Source organism: Urocitellus parryii, chromosome 2 (genome assembly GCF_045843805.1).
Source record: "Urocitellus parryii isolate mUroPar1 chromosome 2, mUroPar1.hap1, whole genome shotgun sequence".
In the NCBI taxonomy this organism is placed as follows: Eukaryota; Metazoa; Chordata; class Mammalia; order Rodentia; family Sciuridae; genus Urocitellus; species Urocitellus parryii.
The window spans coordinates 216785900-216809487 of NC_135532.1; the positions used below are offsets into that span (position 1 = coordinate 216785900).

The following is a 23588-nucleotide window of genomic DNA, read 5'->3' on the forward strand; positions in this document are numbered from 1 at the left end:
TAGGTGATGTTGAAAAACTGCCAGCTAGAATGTCACCAAATTCCCAACTCCTGTGCTGACATGGCTCTTTAAGTGCACTGTGGTGCACCTCAAAGAGTACAAGGGAGGCTCCAGTGTTTAGAACCATGAAGAGGGTTGCGCAGAGGAGAGGGTGCTTTGTCTTTTGTGACTTCCTCCAGCAGGCCCGAGGGAGCAAGGGGGCCGTGGGTCTTTAAACTACAGCTTTCTGCAGGGCTCGTGAGCATCGGCCCACCCTGAGATGCATGTGCTTTCTTTTTCTTACCCCAAAGTTCAAGGCATTTTCTTTTTGTTTCTTGTCATTTCTTGTACATACAATGTAGTCTTCTTTTTCCTTGTTTGTGTAGTTAACTGGTGGTCCTTACTGTATCTCTTAGGTGCATTAAATCACCCAAAATCCTTGGGAAAATTAGAAGACTATCTTGTGGATGTTTTTACAAAGAATAGCAACTGATGGTCTAAAAAAATCCAGTCTTATTAATGGGCTAGAAAATTCTGTTCTTGCCCCATAATTTTACCATATTTTCTTGTATTTCCCACAGTATGTCATAATGCCTTTTTGCTGCCATAAAGTTAGTTTACATTCACATTTCCACAGGAGTATAATGGGGAGAGCCAGGCAGGTTGGGTGTATACTGCATGCTCGTAAGCTGAATTTCTGTTTTAATGAAGGGGTCTTGTGTTTATGAGTAGTTGGTGTATATCTGGGAAGAGTAAAATGAAAATATTGATCAGAATTGTAGAACACTTCAGAATGCAGGAATTCACCAATTTCTATTTTATTGCAGGTATTTCTTGGTGGATTTTTATGCACCAACAACAGTTGTTGACAGTGTAATGGAGCATTTGTCTCGAGATGTCGATGTGATCAGACCAAATGTTGTTAAACACCCTCTGACCCAGGAAGTAAAAGAGTGTGAAGGCATTGTTCCAGTCCCGCTTGAGGAAAAATTATATTCTACAAAGAAGAGGAAGTGAGGCGATTGACTGGATTTTAGCCTTCTATTGAATTGTCTGGGGCCTGAGCAGCATGGGTGAATAGTGAGAAGCTTGGCCTTTATCTGGTGGTGGGGGGCGGGGGGTGCAGGTGCCGATGGCCTTGTGATTCCCTTTGCTGCAAGAGGCGAGAGAACTGCTTGCCCGCCGAGAGCTGCTCTGTAACCTGGGGTACCTACAGTAGGCCATTTTTTATTTCATTTGCATTATGTAATTTCCTGGTCAGTGAGAACTTTCTCCTTAAAACAATAATACAATTTTGAAGAGCAAAACACAGAACTGGCTTGGATTGTGGGCCAGTAATTCAGAGTGAAGAGCCATGCAAAAATAAAAATTGAAGACCCGTATATTATGTGGACAACTTTTATCAGAGAAATAAACATTTTACAAACTCTGCCAGGTGTGTTGCCTCTTTACCTGCCTCAGCACGTGTACCTCGCAAGGCCTCATGGCTCCAGCCTGGCTGCGGGTTCTCCAGCATATGGGGCACTGAAGATCCTGGGGTGGGGACAGGTCTGTTTCACAAAGTCAGTAACCTTTTCTCCCACATCACTGATTATTTTTGGTGGGTGCTGTGTACTCTGGGGCCATAGATTTCTGGCACTGTTTCCTGTCCTTTCTTGGCTATTGGCACGTGCCTCTTCCATGTCCCTCAGCTCTAGGCAGGCCTCCTGGAGGAAGGAACTTCCTGTCAGTGGAATGACTTCTGTGATGGGTGAAAATGGGGCTTTTTTCCTGGAGTGGTCATGCAAATCTCATCCTCAGTCTCCCTAGGGCTATGAATAGGAAAGACGTGAGCAGCCCTTCCACCTTTTCAGAGTGTCCTGCACAGTGGTCTGTCACCATTGCAGATGGGAGAACTTCAGTGGATAAAATGGAGGGGAGGTAGAAATGCCAGTCACTAAAATCCTTGACTGTGTTGATTTATGGGATCAGACTGTCTTGACAGAAAGGGGCAAGAGATGCCTGTAGAGCCAGGAGGAACCTAGTCCAGGGCCCTGTCCCTCTGTAAAGCTGACTCTGCACTGGGCCATCTGTTTTGTCACTTCTCTTATTAAGAACCCAGACGGTGACCAGCTTCAGCTTCCAGGCACAAAAGCTTATAAAACCTGTCTTTGAAGAGCAACAATTGAGTAAGGAGGGTGACTAAGAACTGTAGAATGGGGGGAAAAAAAGGGATAAAGTAGAAATTACCTGGGGAAGAAGCCACTTTCTGTTTCATTGAGAATTTCCTAAAACCTCAGGCACTTGGCCAAAGCTCACAAGAACCCACACCTCAGTATCCTTTTGCCCAGATACTGCTAACGGTGAGCTTCCTACTTCCCGTGAGGTTGAAGTGCATGTCACTCATGATGTGTGGTGCTGCACATAGTTGGCCAGCCTTGAGTGTCCCTTTAGCTCCTTGGGAATGTTAACCTTACTTTTTGACTCAAGATTTAACTTTGATCCCATAGCTACCAAGTGACTTCTGGGCACCTTGAATTGGGGACCCAGATGCCATCTGGGCTTGCCCATTCTGTATCACTGAGGTGTCTTTACCTCTCGGGTCAAACAAGGCACCAGGTGTCTGGGGTGATTGTTGGCACTCAGGTCCTAGCATCTGGTTTTTTGGCTCTGGCACTTTTTCTCTGTATCTGCTAGAGCCTGAGAAGACAGGTGACACCATTGAGCATTCTTGGCCCCACAGGCACTCAGAATCCTGTGACACAGCCTGAGGAAGGAGGCTGGCTAAGTAGGACAACTGTATAGGGTGCCACCGCCCCCACTGCCCTTTGAAATGCCAAAGTGATGCCACATCGCTCTGTTCTGAGCACTGGTTTTCAGCTGGACCCTCTGTGGCTTACTGAGGCTCTGGTGTTGTGTGCCCGGTGTTTGATCAGGGCACCTGTGCAGGTGACTTCCAGGCTGTGTATTTGCTATCAGAGCCAAGAATCGGGTCTTCCTGCCTGGGCTGGTGGCTCAAGGGCTGTTGTGTTGGTCCACTCCTTCCTTCAGTGAATGGAAATGAGCAGGGTGCTAAACATACAGCAGTGAGCAAGGACCATTCCTGTCCTCACTGGGAGCTGGGAAGGTGCAAACCTGTGCGGTGGCAAATGGAAAGTGCCACCAAGGGCAGGTGCAAAGACCATGGGAAAGTAGGGCCTGTGGGGTGAGATGTGCAGGGACACCGGAGGCCCTGAGAAAGCAAATGGGAGGGAAGAAGGGGGCATGGCATGTCAATGAGGGCCCAGATCTGGGAGGCTAGAGAACCCTGAGGACTAAACATGGAGGGATAGGAGGTTGCTGAGGCGAAATGAGCTACAGAAGGTGGACTTAAGGTGGCTGCTCCCTCAGGCTCACCTCCTCCATGAGGCCATCTTCCTTAGGTTTGCAGCCTTAACCATTTGTACAGTACTCTGGACAAGATCAGTTTTGCAGAAGTGCTTTGTTTGATCTGACCCACGTTCTTGGCTTGACCCAGCTGCACTTCAGCACATACACTCTGACTCTGACTCGGAGGAGGAATTTGAGATGTGGTCAGGATTGACAGCACAAATGATGTTTACCCTCAGTCCTGTCAGCTTTCCCACTCGAGTGCCAAAGTCACTTCCCTTTCCAGGATTGGGTGAAAGAGTTCATTTTTGCCAGCCATCCCTGCCTCCTGCCTGGAGGAAAGTGTGTTGACTGAGGTCTTCCAGGACAGAGTTCCTGAGAGGAGGCCAGCCGTCCTTATGACAGTAATGTCTCCAAGAGTCAGCAGTCCACAGCAGCCAAGGCATGAAGTGGCCAGACAGGTGGATGATGAGATGCAGACTGAGGGCCCATGGTCTTGAGGTCCACTTTAGAGGGAAGCTGCCCCATGACACCTATGTCAGACATCATCGTTCAGTGAGCCCGGGACATGGGAACATTCACAAAGAGGGATGATGAAGCCTTAGCAAGGCTTCCAGGTGTTTACCTAAAGACCAGATTTATGCTGGTAGAGATGAGTAGGGTATTTGGTTAAAAGATGGGAGGAGTTTGAAGTCAGAGCTGCACAGAGTGCTTCTGGGTCCCGCTGAGATTTGAAGAGCAGGTGCCAACCCTGGCTCACTGAGGGTACCAAGCCAGACTCAGGGTGGCCTTGGTCCCTTTACCCTCCTCACCTGTGTGAGGCAGACCTGCTTGTTTTACAGGTAAGGCAACCAAGGCTTAGAAAATTGTAAGTAATTCATCCAATGCCACAAAGGGAGAAGGACTGGGAGCCTGTCTGTTTCCAAAGGCCACTTTTGGCCTGCTGGAGGTGGAAACTGGTTTTATCAGCCCGGACTATGGTGCTGGACCCTTCTATCTCCCACCACCCAGACTCTGGGCTTTGGCTCCATCATCACTCTGGGGAGGATAGCCAATGGAACTGGGACTTCTTGGGAGTGTTTCTCATTTCAGGTCTTCAAAAGGAAGCCCCCCCCCCACCCCCAGAGGAACAGGAGAGAATGTGTTTCCTGGAGACCAGGACTCCTTTTTGCATGTTTCTGCCTGATCCATATTTCTCACAGAGCTTTTTTCTCTGCACATTGTATTTATAGAGCACACGTGGCAGGTGCAGCTCTGGGCAGGACACAAAGATGCCATGGGCAGTGCCCCTGACCTAAGGCCCTCACAGATGGGGGAGATGGGAATATTCCAGCTATCTAAAACTCGGGCCATGATAAAAACAATGGAGATTCAAAGCAAGCACCATGGAAACAGGTTGGGGGCTGGGAGAACTGGTTCATTAGTACTTGGAATAGGAGTGGGGCTGGGAAGTTTTCCAGCAGAGCTGATGTTTGAGCTGGCATGGGAACAAGTAGTGGGGAGGGGGAACCAGGAGGTGGCAGCGCCACAGTGCATTCTGGGAGCTCCCTGGAACAGGTGAGTGTAGTGTGATGGTGGGAAGGAGCTTGGAGTGTCAGCAATGGACTTTCTGCGGGGAGGAGATTGGAAGTCAGGGTCCAGGACCCCACCTGCCAGGGGTGCCTTGTGGCTGCTGAGGATGTCTTGAAGGATCACTGTGAGGAGCTGAGGGTGAATCTGTTGCCCGTGACTTGGCAGAGGATGTGCATCCTAACTGAGCAACCCCATGCTTGCCTGTGTATTTGTGAGGAAGGAAACAATTCTGCAGACTCACCAAGAAGTACAGAGAGGGTCGAGGTGAGGTTTTTAGATGTCTGAGGACAGCGCAGAGGAGAATGTACGTGCTTGCTCAATCAGCCTCAGCTGCACAGGGTGTACTGGGAAACGTGTGTGGGAGCATTTGAGAAGGACAAATCATTCTTTGTGTGGTCTGGGCTGTTGGCATTTGCATCAGGAGGTTGGGCAGAGACCACTGCACCTGAAATGGCCTTTCAGTGTCACCTGCCGATCCCTGCTCTGTCTGCCTGCACCTGGGAACAGGCAAGAATGGTGACTGGTGGGGAGTTTCCAGGGCAATTTCTGGGTCACCTTGAAATAAATTCAGTAGTGGAATGAGCATAGAACTTTGGATCAGGGTTCCACTCCAAGGTCATGGCTTTTCGACCCACCAGCCACTTGACCATGGACAGTTTCTTCATCTACAGTGTCCTTGGAAGGAAAATGTGGCCAGAGAACCAAATGGTCTTGAAGAGTCCTCCCAAGCCCATTTCTGCCTGGTTTCCTGAGGAGTTGTTTGTGGCTCAGGAACTTGATAGTGAGTGGGGGAGGGAAGGCATCTTCCGGGAACAGGCTTCGTACTTATTTGCAAGAACATGGCAAAGAGAGCCCTGGAGGCCAGCAGAGTTGTCTGCTGTGTTCACGTTGCCGTGCTCTCTGAAAATGAAGCTCTGAGGGACGTGGACTTGGAGCCAGATTCAGGCAAGAAGCACCCTGACAATCAATAGGAGGAGAAAGTGACACAACCCAGAAACCCACAGGTGGTGGTGAAGTTCAGTTTTGGAGAGCCACACCCCGACCCCAAAATCAACCTCTTAAGTCTATAGTAACAGCAGCAATGTCATCCAACTGCAGCTCCTGGCTCCTCTGACTCTACTGAGACCAGCAGAGGCAGAGTCCCTGAAGCAAACCTCACCTCCCAAGGGCTCCAGGTCTTTAGCTGAAAAGAGAGCAGAACCCTTGTATCCAAACCCTGTCCCAGGAACATGGGCATCATCACATTTCTGAGAGGACTGGATCTGCCTGAGACCCCACCACTGGGAGAAGAGTCAAGGATGAATGCTCAACAGATAATTCGGGAAGTAAGGATTATGCATAATGGACTCTTGATTCCTTTGTTCCACAAAAGTAGGAGACTCCATTATTCCCATAAATCTCCTATGGAGCTAAATGTTGGGACATGGCAGTAACCCCTTTTGTCCAGATGAATCCCAAAGTGGCAGCACCTCTTTGTGGAAGACTAGGTATTTCTTCTTAACAGAGGGGTCAAGCTCTGTTACTCGGTGCAGTCAGTCCTCATTATTTGCAGATTCTGATTTTGAGAATTTGGCTACTGACTAAAATTAATGTGTAACCCTAAGTAGGTACCTGTGGCACTTTTGTGCTCATAGATACGCACAGAACACACAGTGTTGGAGTTGCCTGACAACGAAAGCCAGACAAAGCAGTGCTCTGCTTTCTTGTTAGAGCTCTCGTGCTGTAAACAAGTGTCTTTGCCTGTCTGCTTAGTGCCACATTTTTGGTATGTGTGTTTTGCACTTCCATTTCCCTGTTCAAAATGCACGCCCCCAAGCCAGGTGAGGCGGCACACACCCATAATCCCAGCAGCTCTGGAGGCTGAGGCAGGAGGATCACAGGTTTGAAGCCAGCCTCAGCAACTTAGTAAGGCTGTAAGCAACCTAGTAAGACCCAGTCTCAAAATAAAATAATCAAAATCTGGGGATATGGCTTAGTGGCTAAGCATCCTTGGGTTCAATCGCCGGTACCAAAAGAAAAAGAAAAAAATCCACCCCCAAGTGGAGTGCCCCAATGCTGCCAGTTTTCTAAGCTCCAGAAGATGGAGACCTGCCTTGTGGTGAAAATACGTGATGGATAGGCTTTGTTCAGGCACGAGTTATAATGTTGTTGGCCTCCAGTTCTGTGTTACCCAGTGTTTTAGTCAGTTTTCATGCTGTAACCAAAAGATCTGAAAAGAACAATTAGAGGAGGAAAAGTTTATTGGAGCTTGTGGCTCCAGAGGTCTTGGTTCATAGACAGCCAATGGCATTCTTTGGGGCCCAAGGCGAGGCAGAGTATCACGGAAGAAGAATGTGGCAAAGGAAAAGAGCTCAGGACATGGCCACCGAGAAGCAGAGACAAAGCTCTGCTCACCATGAACAAAATATATACCCCATAGGCACGTCCCCAGCGACCCGGCTCCTCTAGCCACACCCCCCCTGCCTACAGTTACCACCCAGTTACCCCATCAGGGGAATAATGCACAGATTAGTCGAGGCTCCCATAACCCAGTCATTTCACCTCTAAACCCTTGCATCTTCTCAAACATGAGCTTTTGGGGGACACTTGACATCTAAACCATAACATCGAGTCAGCAACATATAAAAAACACAATGTCTTTAAAAAGAAAAACACAAAACAGGGTTATATATTAAAAGGTCGACAAGTGCTGGGACTGGAGGCTAACCTACCCCGTATTTCCCCTGGGCGTAGTGATTCAGTAGTCTTTAATTCAGTGTTCACAATGACTTTACAGAAGGTTTTTGCTTCAAATAATAAGAATTGACTGTATTTGACTCTGAGATTTGTGCCATGTTTTGCTGATGAGAGCCTTTTCGACATTTTTCTTTAACTTCCCAATTTTATCTGTAATAAAGGAGATTTTTTATCCCCACTAGTGTTTTTATTCTGCTTATCTCTTCTTCCACCATCCTGCCTCCTCTTTGCAGCCACACGCTTTTGTTCCCAGCCACCAGCTCCCATTTGCTAGGGAGCTATGACACCAACATGAGTTGGACACCTTCCCTGGGAAAGAACTCTCAGACACCCCCTCTGCATTGGAGAGGTGGCCAGGAGCCGGTGCCCCATCTGCCTCCCAGCCTCCTCAGGAGGGTTTGGTGAAGAAGGCCACAGAAAGGGATCAGCAGATGGCTAGTACAGCCATCCCCTCCAAGTGCGGGATAGCTCCGCAGTTCTCAAGTACTCTCCCCAAACGGCCATTTTAATTATCTTTGCAAAGACTGTCGCAGGTTGTTCACATAGCCCCCTCACAAAGAACTCAAAGGTGCTGATTTTACAAAGTTAGAAGCTACAACCTGTTTTAAAAGCTTTATTTCTTCTATATATGTCTCACCAGATCTGGGGTTCAGTCTGTAGCTTGGTGGGATATGATGCTACAGCAGTGATGTCCTCACTTACAGAACAGGTCACACATACTCTGCTCTCTTTGCAAAAATCTGCACCTAGAGTAGGAAACCAGAAGCCTTCTAATTTTTAAAACATCCAAACATGCAGTACAGAAGATAGTATAACACATTTGAGGCAACTGCTGATCCAGCTGAATGGATAATATATCTTTGCTGTTTATGCTTCAGGAAGAGTAAAGAAAGAAAATGTTAGCGTGAGCTGGAATCCTTTGTACCCCCCCCATCCTGTTCCTTCTTGAGGTAACCATCATGCTAAAGTCAATAACATTTTTTAAAAATATTGTTTTAGTTATACTTGGACACAATATCTTCATTTTGTTTATTTTTATGTGGTGCTGAGGATTGAACCCAGTGCCTCATATGCATGAGGCAAGCGCTCTGCCACTGAGCCACAAACCCAGTTTTATATATTAATTGAGTGTGTGTGTGTGTGTGTGTGTGTGTGTGTGTGTGTGTGTGTAATGTACACAATTCACAACATTGCTCTGTGGATCTTTTTTTTTAATATTTTTTAGTTGTTGATGGACCTTTATTTATTTATTTATATGTGGTGCTGAGACTCGAACCCAGTGCCTCACATATGTGAGCAAGTACTCTGCCACTGAGCCACAACCCCAACCCCTACTCTGTGGATCTTAATTAACTAAATGGATTCAGGAGAGGTCACCTTCTGCAACGGGCTTTATTTTCACCTGGCACTATCATTTTGAGATCTAGCACGTAGACACTTGCAGGCCCAGTCGTTGATTCTGTATCACAGTTCGTTCACCTGCCTGTTCGCGGGTGTGCCCAACGTGGCACTGTCTGGAGCAGTGCTGGTTACCAGGGTGTCTTCAGAGACTTGTGTGCAAGTTCCCCCCAGCAGAAAGTGAATTGCTGACCCATTGGGTAATTTCATCTTTGTTTGTTTACTTGTTTTTTGCAGAACTGGGAATTGAATCCAGGAGTGCTCTTTCATTAAGCTACGTCCTCGCCCCTTTTTATTTTTTGAGACGGGGCCTCTCTAAGTTGCCCAGGGTGATCTAGAACTTGCGATCCTCCTGCTTCTGAAGTAGCTGGGGTTATGGGGGTTCGCTACTGTGCCCCACGGGGTATTTTCATCTTTAGCAGTTACTGACAAACTTCTTTCCAACGTTGGCAACATTGGAGAGTTCCTGTTTTTCAACCCCCTCCCAGGTCATGGTATTACGTTTTTAAAACACTTTGCCAGGATAATGAGTGCCAACAAGCATCTCTTTTTCAAACTTTTCTCTATTATCAAATATAAATTTACTTTCATGCTAACAGTCCTTCTGGGTTTTTCCCCTGTTAACTGCTGGTTTATATACTTTGCAGATTTCTTTCCTGGATTGTCTGTCATTTTTCTAATCTTAGAGAACAGAAAGGCAGCGTTGGCTGCATGGATGCTGTTCAGAAGAGCTTTCAAGACCACCACCTGCCTCGCCCTGCCCCTGACATGGACAAAGAGAGCCCTGAATTCTACATGCTTCTAGAAACACCCCGTTCATTCTTGGACACCCTGACATTTCACCTGCTGGCCCACCCCCAAACACCGCCCTGATGCCCTGTTTTTTTTTTTGTGTGTGTGTGTGGACACAATATCTTTATTTATTTTTATGTGGTGCTGAAGATCGAACCCAGTGCCTTGTGCATGTCAGGCCAGCGCGCTACCACTTGAGCCACGTCCCCAGCCCCCAGCTGGCCTATTTGCCTTGAAGACTTGGGAAGTAATGTAACAGTGCTCAGAGCCCTTTATTCCGTGTATGTGTGTGTGTGTGTGTGTGTGTGTGTGTGTGTGTGTGTGTGTCTGGGGATTGAACCCAGGGCACTTTACCACTGTTTCACCCCCAATTACTCCTTTCTCCCATTTCTGTTTGAGACAAGGTCTTACTAAGTTACTCAGGCTGGCCTTGAACTTGTGATGGGTCCTCCTGCCTCAGCCTCCCGAGTAGCCGTAGCATGTGCCACAGCGCCTGGCTGGCCTCCTATTCTTATTGATGGGGATCATCAAGAGAATCCCGGGTGTTAAGGTTATCCCTCACCCTCAGCAACCCAGATCCTATCAGTTCAGTATATTCCAGCCTTGACCCCCCTCCCTCTCCGACCCTGAGACCTATTCTCTGGATCCCCAGATAAGTCATCATCCAAATTTCTGTCCTCCTCAAACTCTTCAAAATTTTTCTTCCTCTTGTTGTTCTGACTGAAACTGGAACCTCAAAGCTCTTGCCTTCCCTGTGGCTCTCTCTGTGGTGACCCTTTTCTCTCCCATGACCCCTTTCCTACTAGGCCTGGAGGTAGGGCACCTGCCTCCTGATCCTGTGCCCCATGCAGACCACAAGCCCTCTCCCCACTCTAGCCCTAGGTTTTGACCTCATGCCAGCAGGCTGACCCCAGTGGTGTGACTGGTCACCTGGGGACTTGGGTTATGTCCTCTTGTACCTGGGAGATTTTCAGATCCTGATCCACTGTTACTCTTTCCATTCCAAGCTTGTGATTCTGGGTGACGTCAGTTACCACTTGGAGATCCTTCCAAGGCCCTGGCCTCTTAGTTACCTGGTGTCCCCTCCTCCATACTGCCATCCATCCTACCTCAGTCACCTGCTCCCTGCTTGTACCAATAGATACATTATCCAAACTCTGTTTCAGACACCCCCTCTTGTCTCTCCAGCTCACTCTGTTTTGTCTCCTGCACCAACAACCCAGTCCCCAACCGCACAGAGACCTACCCATCCTACCACCTTTCCCCCGCATCTCTCCTTATGCCACCCATCCCCTCCCTACCCAGCTCAAACTCCAAGGCAGCGACCACAACCCCTCAGCCCCCTTGGTCCTCTCCTGCTGATTTTCGTCACTCTCCCTGCTGCATTTGTGCGGCAGAACATGGCTGGAGAAAAACACTTCTGTCCTGACGTCGGCCATTTGTGCTCCCTGGCGCGGAGATGCTTCCCTGGCCCACCGATTCTCGACCTTCCCAGGTAAACCTCTGCCTTCCCCTCTCCCCAGTCTTCCAGCACCTCTGGCCCCCACCTCACCCTCAGCTTCTATTTTACTGAAAACGGAATTTTTACCTTCTTCTATGTTACCATTATCTCACCTTGTGAAACACACACACACACACACACACACACACACACACACTCAGAAAGAAAGCTCCACACACGCTCTCAGAGTGCATCTCCTGTCCATCACTGCACCCTCCATTTTCCCTCTGGATGAGCACACGATGCTCCAGAGGGCTCACATCTCCCGGTGTCCCCAGTGCAGTCTCCTTGTTCCTGCTGTGGATGTTGCTCCAGGAGGTGTCCCCCTGCTGCCCTGCCACACTGAACTCCACAACTTCTGGTCATTCCCATCAGCAGAAACAAGCTGTGGATTCCTTCTGGAGTGTGAGTGGCGCTGGTGGGGACACCATGGTGGCTTGTGCCCTGCTCCCTCAGACCCAGGCCCCGTCCTGGGCCTCCTTTAACTCCCCACCAGCAGCACTAACACAGCGGCTGGTGTCCCCCCTAGAAGTGCCTCCTTTGCTTGGTGCCTAGGGCGTCCAGACCCTGCTGGCTCTGACTCGGGGCTCCTCTGGTGGTTCCCTCCCTTCTTCCTTGTAGTGTTGGGGTGTTCCGGCCGCAGCCTGAATACTCTCAGCTGCCTGGTGACTCCACCCTGCCTGGGGTTCTGATTGCCATTTAGGTTTATACTGGGGCTCCCTCATTTCTGTCTTCAGCCTGGATTTCTCTCTGGGGTCCCCCCAGGATCTCCAACAGCCTGCACACATCTTCTGTGAAAACCCTCACTGGCGTCTGGCCTTCACTCTCCACAACTTGAGCTCCTGCCTCCCTCCCAGGCCTGCTCTTCCAAGGGTTTTCCTGCCTGCCGTGCGCTCCAACCAAGTCTTGGAATCGTCGGACTCCTTGCTTTCCTCCACATCCCCCAGAGGATCCTGTTGCCTCACCTTCGAAACCCATCCAGAGTCTCACCACTTCTCGTCACCTCCACTGCCACCACCAGGGGCCCGCCGCATCTCCTCTCTTAGACCACGAGAGCGCCTTGTTTCGGTGCCTGGTGACACCATGACACAGCACCACATTGGAGGGCTTGCGGTTGTGCTGTTCCCCCACTGACGCGGCCCGTTTCTCTTCTGGATGGATACATCAGAGTTGGTAGATCCCTTTTATTTTGCCTCCCAAATGTATCTGAACTGCTGCAAAGACTGGTCTGACACAGGACTGCTTTTGTGTTGAACTGGGTTTTAGCGACATGTACACCACCAAATGCTGCAAAGAGTGAGGCCACCCTGGACAAGGGGAGTGTCTCTGGGTGTCCATCCGTGACCCACGTTATTGTGTGGAAAAAGGGGCTTACGGGGCACTACAACACAGTCTCCTCTCTTTACCAAAAAATCAGAAACAAAGACCAAAATGCTGAGTAGCAACGTCTGAGTGGCATTGATCTCTGAGGAATGTGATGCTGGGCACTTTCTGTTTTCTTTCGCTAAGTACAATTTCTAATTTTTAAAAACAGTGACATGTGCTGGAAACACATTAGGGAAAAAAAAAATCAATAACAACGAAGAAAGATGGAGTAAGAAAAATACTCCGAGAAACAATCTAACGGGTCGCACAGCAGACCTTCCTGCACTGCAGACCTGTGAGCATGGCCAGGCTTTCATTTAGGGAAAGCTAATGTGATTTGGAAGATAGCACGCCTGTGGGTGAGGTCATTGTCCCTGGGGCCTTATTATGCTCTTTCTGGTGGTAGGAGAGACCCCAGAGGTTCTGAGCACAGCACAACTACTAATAAAATTAAGATGATAACAGTCGGATTATTCGACTTCACAGAAATTACAGCTTAAAAGTTAACTTTTAGAGTTTTCAGCCAAGACACCCGTCTTTTTCACAGAGCACAGAGCAAGAAGAAAAGTCCCTAAGTTGATCAACAGCTCAAAGGAGAGATCCTTGCCGGGACAGCTGCTGAGACCCTGGCACGAGCGGGCAGTGGGCTCCCTGAGCCCCAGGAGAACCAGATAAAGGAAGCAGCATCTGTCCCAGAAGATCCAGGGAGATCTGAGCAGTCGGGCCAGGAGGTTCCTTGAAGTTCTGGATCTTTGATGTCTTGATGAAGGTATAAATCCCCCAGCCCGTTCCTGAACTACATGTCCTGGAACTCAAAGTGTCTGTATTCTTGGCTGGGACTGGCCTCCAGAGAGTTGGTGGCCATCTGTGTGATCGGAGGGCCGCCAGGATACCACTCCTACTGCCGAGTCGTGCTGTGTGAAATCCTGCCAGGTGACAATCATTTCTTGGTCATCAAGAGCCCAGTAGGGGTGTGAGTGATGCACTTGTAGTTCTTTTTTTTTTTTCTTTCTTTTTTTTTTTTTTTTAGTTCAGAAGGGATGAGGTTGGAAACTTTGATATAACTAGAGTTTTCTTAAGAAAGGCCAAGGGACATTCCCTACCCCCCAAGGTCATACTGGGGGCATTGTTTGACAGGCTCACCCAGAGATAGTTCCATTCTTGAAGAGAATATACCTCTGTGTGACTTTACTATTTACTAGTTGATAAGCCCAGACACAGTAAATGTACATGTTACCTTGTCAATTTCTGTCCCTTAGCGAAGACAACCACAAGGGTTACAGGCTCATTCCCACGTAGGCACATTCACCAGCTTCCTAGCTAACCTGGCAGTCATTCCAACACTTTATTTTGATCTTGAATGCTGTAAAATTCCACAGATGTTCTTTAAGCTTTTTTACTATCCTTTTGGCTTAACAAGTTGAATATTAATTTTATGTTTGTGTAAAAGTCGTGTGTTTAACTTTTTAAACTTAATAAGTTTAAAAACTTATTAAGTTTAAAAACTTATTAAGTGACAGGAAGGTAAGGAGACATTAGGGCCATAGCTTTAAAGACATGGATCTCATTTATATGTGAGGAGCTGGGTCTACTGTCACTCCCTGAAGCAGCAGGATGCATCAGGTGGCATGGAATCTGTGCAGGGAGCCTGGGTGCGCAAGAGGCCACTGGATGTTTTTTCCAACCTTAACAGCTAGCTGAGAGCAAGGTTGGAAGAAGAGGGTGTGGGTGGAGCCAGGGCCACCAGATGGAAGCAGGGGATTTCTGACTGCTCTTGTGATTTCTGAACCAAGGCCTCTGGCAGATGCAAATGTCAACTGGAGGAGGAGATCTCAGAGGTGGAGGAATCCAGGGAAGACAAGGCCCGGGTGTGATGATGGAGTGGAGCAGGGGAGGTGAGGCAGAGAGTGGTGGGAGCCAGAAACCACCTCCCTGAAGCTGAGCTCCCTGGGGACAGCAACAGGAGTGCCTGCCCTTGAGGGCTGAGGGCTGCCTTGGCCTAAAGGACAATGACTCATGCAGAGCAAAGGAAGGAGGGAAGGGAGGGCCCCAGAGCTGTAGGGGGACAGGGTCCCGTGGCCAGAGGGGCTAGCATTTTGGACCACAATCGCCGATTTCTCAGGATGACTGACACAAATGGAAGAAGTCAGCTTTGAGAGAGGCCCAACCACTGCAGCCATAGTTGGGTGACACAGCAGAGGGTCAGAGTGAGGTCATGACCCGTCCTGCCTCAGGCATAGAGGTGCAGGTGACCCTCAGACTCTGATTTGTCTTGGGTGGACACTTCATTCTAGAACCTGGTCAGGAAACAGGCACCTCTGCCTCACAGATGGAAAGGCTCTAGAGGGGCAGGCCCACCTTCTCAAGCCACAGAAAGCAACACTCAGCACCTTTGGACCTGCAGGGCTGTGTTCTCGCCTGGGAAGGCCATCTGCAGGTGGCTGAACCCCACCCCTCCTGCCACCCTGGGGCTCCTAACCTGGTCCCTGTCTTAGCTCCAGGCCACGCTGCACCACAGGCCCTGACTGCTGCTCCCCACCGTGGAGTGCCTGGGGCCTGCACCCACGGGGCAAGATTTTCCCAGACACCTACTGAACGGAAAAAGTGCCCAGCTCCCAGGTGCTCTTGTGTGGGTGCCGCTTCCCTCCACGTGACTCTCAGCCACAGCTGCAAATTCCAGTTTTATCTCGGTTGTGTTTTTTAGCCTGTTTGCCTTTGATTATGGTTTAGTTTTGAAAGGGAAGGGGCATACACTCTCAGCTCCCTTTTTTTTTTTTTTTTCTTTCTCGGAGTAACGAGGCTTATTTAGAGTGGAATTATTTTTTCCATTATGGCACATTTGGTTTCATTATTCTGCTGCCTTGCATTTTGAATTGCATAGGGGAAGAAACCTATAAAGGAATATTCCACCCCACCCCACCTCCCTGGAGCTGATTGTAGGAAAAAAAAAAAAAAGACAAAACAGTCTATGAGTCATTCTGCACCATTGTAATTTTTTGCCCTTGACCAATAGAATTACAGGTCTGTGTGAACCGTGTCACTCAGCTTAAGTGGACGTGAGGTTCAAAGTACAAGTATCTGTGGTACCACCTGCTTGGGAGGCTGAGGCAGGAGGACACTTGAGCTCAGGAGTTCAAGGCCAGCTTGGGCAACCTAGTGAGACAGTGTCTCAGGAGAAAAAGAAAGGAGGAGGAGGAGGAGGAGGGAGGAGGAGGAGGAGGAGGAGGAGGGAGGAGGAGGAGGAGGAGGAGGAGGAGGAGGGAGGAGGAGGAGGAGGAGGAGGAGGAGGAGGGAGGAGGAGGAGGAGGAGGAGGAGGAGGAGGAGGAGGAGGAGGAGGATTATTCAAAATATGGAGAAGCCTAGAATCATACCCTGAGTCCATTTCTTCCCTCACTGGTGGTTCTTTCTAAGGATGAAGTATGATGCTGCAGAGCACAATCCTCAGGCTTCTAGAAAGAAGTTGTCCATTTTGCTCTTCTGCCTTTCCATTCAAACTGGCTGAAAACACCACTAACTCCAGGTATCTGGGCAGAATCTTTGGTTACAGCACTGGCCACTCAGGTTACTTCTCTATTGCCCTGGTCTTTGCTCTCTTAGGCCTAGAAAGAGGACAAGGAAGACCTCTCCCCTTGGGATCCAGGAGGTTCCTTGATTGCTCAAGTTGGCTTTGCGAAAGACTTGGCTGAATTTCACATCAATGTTGGTCACATATTCTAAAGTCCTAGGTTTGAATCCATATTTCTTGCTGTTTTTATAATGTTCAATCATGAACGACAGGGATGTCTTCTGTGAAATGAATCATTGGGTGTGTTTGGCATCATGCAAATACATTATGTGAGTGTACTTACACAAACTAAGATGGCTACAATACGACTAGATGACACTAAATTATGGGACCACCGTCATGTCTGTGGTTCGTCATTGACCAAAACGCTGTCATGCATAACTCTATCTAAATAAGAGGCTTATGCATCTTTCTTCATTTCTAGGAGAGAAAATGGAATCGCAGGGGAGGGCTCAGCCTTGCTTGAAATCCCCCAATTTAGGGGAAGAGCTTTGATCAAACCCTCTTGCTTCTGCTTCAATTTGTACAGATGAAAGAGAAGCAGATCTTTGCCAATTTGTAATGCTCTCCAGGAGAGAGGTGGGGGTGCCGAGCATCCCCTTTTCCTCTAGTTGCTTGTTCTTCAGCTGCTTTAAAAAGTATCCTGCCAACATGGAGAAATCAGAACTCTCCTCCACCACGGGGGAATGCAAAATGATACAGCTCCTTTGGAAAACAGACTGGCAATTCCTAAAAACACTAAATATAAAGTTAGCACATAATCCAGTAATTCCACTCCTAAGTAAGGATTCCCAGGACAATCGAAAAATGCATGTGCCTAATAAAACTTGTGCACAAATGTTCACGTCAGCATGGTTCACATTATTTTTTCTAAAGATAAATTAAGTGAGATCTTTGTTATTTGTTTTGTTCCTTACCTAGTCATATCTTTTTGGAAACAATTCAATAGTGGGATGAATATATGATTTTCCCTCACCCCCAGTTCTTCTTCTTTCCGTGGTAAGGAGGGGTTCCACGGCTGAGGTCAGCTTTGGCCCACAGCCCCAGGGTCAGGCCTGTGTTCATCTGTGGAGATTCGAATCATAATATTGCAAGCTAGATTTACCTTCCTTGGGAATTTAGTTCCTTTTTATTTCCAAACAGATTTTCTTTATTTCATCCTATTTATTTCTGCACCCTGCCTCAAGCTCTGACAAATTTGAATTTTTCCAAAAGCACAGAGAAATGTATTATTCCAATTATGATGATTATCTGTAGTTGTTCTTTTAGTTTATAATCATGAAAAGATGGAATTCAATATTTTTTTTTCCTTTGGCTGTTTTATTGTTTTGCATTCTGCGTTTCCATAATTTTGCTTTCAGTCTCCTCATTGAATTTTTGATCTCTGAAATAGCAATTTTAAATAGCTGTCCGATGGCATATGTATCCACAACAGAGAGTGTTGCCAAGCATACAGAATGATCGGGCTCCTTACCGAAATACTGAATGTCTATGCAGCGGAGTCCACGTACAGATCTGAGACTGAGATCTGGAATGTGGCTCCATGATGAAGACTGACAGCTTCCAGTGGGTTGAGACTCGCATTGAACTTAGCAGTCCCCCAGTGCTACCTAACAAAACAATGTGATTCTCTTCTCTGCATGGTCACAAGTGCCCACTAAAGCTCACATCCTGCCTGTTCAGAACCACTTGCTGTGACCCACACTTTCCATGCTCTGGATCTTTGCTGGTGCGAGAGGACTCCTTTCCATCTGCCAGGGATGTTCCTCCTCCCCTGTTCACTGGGATGCTCTTCTGAACCCAAACCAGCCTGGGTACTCTCCAGGGGCTTCTGGAGAGTCTCGCTGGGCCTCCTCAGCACATCACATACTGGTTGCACCTGCCAATATGTCTGTCCCTCTTTTCCGGCTAAGGGTATTTTCTGTACCATGGATCTCTTTGGCAGTTGATGAAGCCTCTGGATCTCATGTCAGAATCCTGTTTTTGAATGCATAAAACACATGGGGTTCTAGTTCAGGGCAAGTTGGAGGAAGCACATTCCACCTTGTTTCCTAGTGAATGCTGCTGTGAATCCCATCTAGAACGTATGGAATAGCTACTCGAAGACTCAAAAAAAATTCCCAAAAACAAATATGAGAGTATTGGCCAGGAAGACAGAATCTCAGGTCCTGCTGACCTGGTGATGAGTTATCATTTTTCCTTTTCTAGAATGATCTGCCCTCGATTCAGCACAGCCTGGAACCCAGAAATGGACACCCTCCCAGACAGAAAGAGACCCTGGGGCAACCCAGAAGGAGATCTCCTGACACTCAGAAGGGAGGGAGAAATCCCATGGTGTTTTCCTTGGCTCCCTTCTCCTGTGTCCCGGCTCCCACGCAATCCTGAGAAGGTCAGGGCCCGAGATCTTTCAGGAGTCTTAGACTCTGAGGAAGGGGACTCTTCCCTGTGGGCAGAGAAGATGCAGTCCCAAAGGGTGGGAAAACCCCCAGTGCTAGTTTTCCCCCCTCGCTGCCCGCCCATAGCCTGTCCCAGAACACAGAGAGGATTGTGGGAAGTGCAAGTAGAAGAGGCTCCTGGGAACTAGAAAGTACCAGGAGAGGGAAGAGCTCAGAAGAGGAGCCCTATAAAGTGGTTCATGAACTACTGGCTCCCTGCTGAGAAGTACAAAAATAGACCTGACCCTAAATAACATACCACCGACTTTGAGAACTGAATTACAAAACAAAACATTGCCCAGGTCCCAGGCTGGCCACTGGCCACTGGCCACCACACGTATCCGTGAGGACAGATCTGAAGTCCTGGAAAACAGAACTGAGATTGTAACCACTACCTATGGAAGATTGGAACTTGTGACCCCAATTCAACCAGGTAACAAGACATTTTTTACAGAGTTTAAATCCATAGTCTTCTGACATAATCATCAAAATGTCCAGGTTATAATAAAAACAGGCTCAGCATATACATGAAGAATGTGGAAGATCTCCACACGTATAGGAAGAGAGAATCAGCAGAAGCCAGTGTTGACAGGACACAGAACTTAAAGCAGCTGCTGTAAAAATGCTGCAGTTTATGTCTTTTAGTACTGGGGATGGGACCCAGAGGCACTCTACTGCTGAGCTATATTCCCAGGCCTTTTTGTTTTTTTTTCAAAACAGGTCTCTCAAGTTGCCAAGGTTGACTTTGAACTGCCCCCGCCTCCTGATTGCTGGGATTGCAGAAGTACACCATAGCACCCAGCGAACATTCTTGGAATAAATAAAAAGATAAAAAAAATGTTAGGAAAGAAACTGAAGATACAAAGAAGCCCCAGAAGGACATGGCAGAATTAAAAACTCATGTAACCGAAACACAAATCTCACCCGATGGGCTCCACAGCAGAATGGCGATGACAAAGGAAAGAGTCTGTGAACTTCAGTATAAATCAACAGACATTATAGACTCTTCATAACTCAGGGAGAAGAGACTGACACAGACCAGAGCTTCGGGAACCTGGGAGGGATTACAGAAAGTCCAACAGTCTCGTCTTCAGATTCCTGGAAAGACAGAAGAAAGAATGTGGTGTATATAAGAAGTTTGAAGAAACAATGGATGAAAGTTTCCCAGATTTGGGGAAAATATATAAACCTACAGGTATCAAGAAGTCTAGGAAAAGCCAGACACAGTGGCACACACCTGTAATCCAGTGACCTGGGAGGAATCCCAGTGACCTGGGAGGCTGAGGCTAGAGGATCCAGTTCAAAGACAGCCTCAGCAACTTAGCAAGGCCTACACAACTCAGTGAGACCCTGTCTTAAAATAAGACATAAAAAGGGCTGGGGATGTGGTTCAGTGGTAAAAAACAAACAAACAAAAAAAACCCCTGGGTTAAATCCCTAGTACGTAAAAAAAACAAGAAGTCTCTGAAACCCCAAACAAAACCATGCCCAGATACATCATTCTCAAACTGCCGAAAACTAAAGAAAAAAAAATTTTTTACAATAGCCAGAGAAAAACAACACATTACTTAAGGGGGAATAGGCTTCAAATTTCCTCCTGATTTCTCCAGAAGGAAATGGAACATTTTTCAAGTGCGGAAAGAAAAAAACTGTCAACTCACAATTCTATTTCCAGTAAAAATGTCCTCCAGGAAAAAGACAAACGAAGGCTTTCTTGAGTGGAGGAAACTGAGAGGGCTCGTGGTCACTAGCCCTGCTGCTACAGAAGTTCTTCAGGCAGATGAAGCAAAGTGGGAGTACGAAGAAGCTGAGAAAAAGAGCGATAGAAATGTAAGAGCCTGGGTCAATTAATAGACTATTCCTCTCCTGAGTTCTTCAAGATGTATTTGATGCCTGGAAACAAAAATTACAACATTGTTTAAAGGGTTCTTACCACATTGTTTAAAGGGTTCTTAATATATTTTAATGGAATGAATAAGACAACCACAACGTGAGGGAGGATAAATGGGAACCCACAGGTTGATAACATATCACTTGAAGTGGCAAAAAATTAATTCCATATAGACTGTGAAAAATTGAGTATGTGTATTTTAACCCCTAGAATAAGTACATAAAGAGATATTTAGCAAAAACATAAGAGATAACTGGGCATGGTGGTGCACACCTATAATCCAGGTAATTGGGAGGCTGAGGCAGGAGGATTGCAAGTTCAAGGCCAGCCTCAGCTAGGGAGACCCAATATCAAATAAATAAGTAAATAAGGTTGGAAGTGTAATTCAGTGGAGAGCACCTCTGTGTTCAATCCCGAATACAAAAAAGAAAAAAAAAAGCAAACGATAAAATAGAAAATATTCAAAATAACCTAAAAGAAGTTAGGAAAATGCAAAACACAGAAACTAAAAATAGAGAGGGCCGGGGTTGTGGCTTATGAGGTTGAGTACTTGCCTAGCATGTGAGAGGCACTGGGTTTGATCCTCAGCACCATATAAAAATAAAATAAAGATATTTTGTCCATCTATAACTAAAAAATAAATATTAAAAAATAAAATTAGAGAAACATAAAACAAGTAATTGTTGGGTTTTTTATAAAAAACCCAACAATTATTACACTGAATGTAAATGGACTAATTAAAAGATAGATTGCTAGGGCAAAATTTTAAAATGACTCAATTATATGATGTCTACAAGAAACTCATTTCAAGTATAATAATAATTGCAGGCAGGCTAAAAAGAACATATAAATGAATACAATAAAGTAGACTCCAGAACAAAGAAAAGTATCAGGGATAAAAGAGATAGTACATACACTTTTCACTAAGAAGACAAACAGTCCTGAATGTGGATGCACCAACCAAACAACTGAGCTGGAAAATATAGGATGCAAAAGTTAACAGAACTGGAATGAGAAACAGGCAATCCACCCTCAGAGATGGAGGCACCAACATTCCTGTCAGTGATCAACAGAATTTAGCAGGCAATCAGCAAGGGCACACTGCAGAAAACCAAGCAACACTGTAAACAGCTGGTTCTGACTAACATTTACAGAACAAGCCACTGAACAGCAACAGAATACACTTTCTCTCAAGTTCACGTGCCATTTTCACCCAGATAGACCATATCCTAGGTCATAAAACAATTTTTAACAAATTTAAAGACTAAAAATCATACCAAGTATCTTCTCTGGTCATAATGCAATTGGACTAGAAATCAATACAGAATAAGAAAATCTCTATACTTTTGGAAATTAATCAGCACAGTTAAACTTGTAAATACTTCAAAGGTCAAAAAGGAATTCTCATAGAAATGTGAAAACATTTTGAACTGAATGAATATGAAACACAATAAATCAAAATTTGTGGGATGCAGCTATAGCAGTGCTTAGAGGAAAATTTATACCATTAAAGCATTCAAATTGGAAAAGAGAAAAGTTCCAAACGAACAATCTAAGTGGCTGCCTTAAGAAACTAGAAAAAGAAGAGCAAAATAAAACCAAAACAAGAAGGAAAGAGAATAATAAAAAATTAAAGCACAAGGGTTTGGGCTGGGGCTCAGTGGCAGAGTACTTGCCTCCCATGTGTGAGGCCCTGGGTTCAATCCTCAGCACTACATGAAAGAAGGAAAGAAAGAACGAAAGAAAGAACGAAAGAAAGAAAGAAAGAAAGAAAGAAAGAAAGAAAGAAAGAAAGAAAGAAAGAAAGGTATCGTGCTTATCTACAACTAAAAAAAATTTAAAAAATAAAAGCATAAATCAATGAAACTGAAAACAATTTCAAAACAATATAGAAAGTCAATGAGCTCAATAAAATTGATGAACTTATAAAATGACTGGCAGAGAGAAAAAAACCACAATTACCAACATGAGCAATGGAAAAGAGGCCATTACTACAGACTCTGATTATAAATTTAACAATTTAGATAAAATGGAAAAATTCTGTAACAAGTTACCAAAGTCACCCAAAAAGCATGTCGATAACTATTGCTATTTTAAAGTTGAATTTGTAGTTTAAATCCTCAATTAAAAGCAATCTCCAGGCACATATTCTAACATATGAGCATATACTACCAAATATTTTAAAAAGAAATACAATGAATTCTGCATAATTTATTGTATTTTCTTCCAGAAAATAAAAAGGAGGAAACACTTCCTAAATTATTTTACATAGTCAACTTACCCTGATACCAGAGCCAGACCAAGATGGTGCAATAAAAGTACTGAATAATATCTCTCATGAACATGTTGCAAAAACATTAGCAAAATATTAGCAAATACCCAGCAATACAGAAGCATACAAAAAGACATTTAACATAATTGACCATCAGGGAAATCCAAATTAAAATCCTGATGAAATATAGCCACACGCCTGTTAGAATGGTAAAAATAAAAAGTGCTGACAATCCTGAGAACTCCCAATAATGCAAAACAATTATGTGAACTCTGATATATCACCATCAGGAATGGAAAAGTGCACAGTCACTCTGAAAAAAACCACTTGGCAGTTTCTTCTAAAACTAAGCACACACTTAACATATGACCCAGCAATCCCAAGTGAACAGATCATTCATGGTCACAGAAGTCTGCATGAATGTTTATAGTGGCTCTGCTCGTGATCACCAGTAACAGGAAACAACCCAAATGTCCTTCAGTGGGCAAATGGGTAGACAAACTGTGACACATTCCTACAATGCAATACACCACCGTCAGCAATGAAGGACAGAACTATTGACTTTGATAAATCCTAAAGATATGCTGAGTGAAAGAAGCCGGTCTCGAAAGTTTGGCAGTACCGTATGATTCAACTTATGTGAAATTCTTGATAAAACTCAGGGAGAGAACAGATCAGTTATTTCCAAGAGTGAGAAGCCAGCAAAGACTAGTGCTGTAATCTTTTCCCCAAA

General features: G+C 46.0%; 1 protein-coding gene and 1 long non-coding RNA gene across 3 annotated transcripts in view; one reads left to right on the forward strand and one right to left on the reverse strand.

Annotated features, from left to right (window-relative positions):
- Mrps6 (mitochondrial ribosomal protein S6) overlaps positions 1-1409 on the forward strand; it is a 66050-nt gene extending 64641 nt beyond the window's left edge. The window contains exon 4 of one of the 2 annotated variants that reach the window (XM_026393559.2): positions 807-949. In XM_026393559.2, the coding sequence (XP_026249344.2) occupies positions 807-856 (50 nt within the window). In that variant the 3' untranslated portion in view covers positions 857-949. Of the gene's footprint in view, positions 1-806 lie in introns of both variants that reach the window. The other variant, XM_026393558.2, reaches the window with a different exon arrangement.
- An 18016-nt stretch (positions 1410-19425) lies between these two features.
- On the reverse strand, positions 19426-20494 carry LOC113186144 (uncharacterized). Its single transcript, XR_003301233.2, has 3 exons — positions 20354-20494; positions 19617-19790; positions 19426-19502 (listed from the first exon to the last, which is right to left on the reverse strand). It is a non-coding gene; the product is annotated as an uncharacterized LOC113186144 (long non-coding RNA).
- Between the last annotated feature and the right edge of the window lie 3094 nt (positions 20495-23588).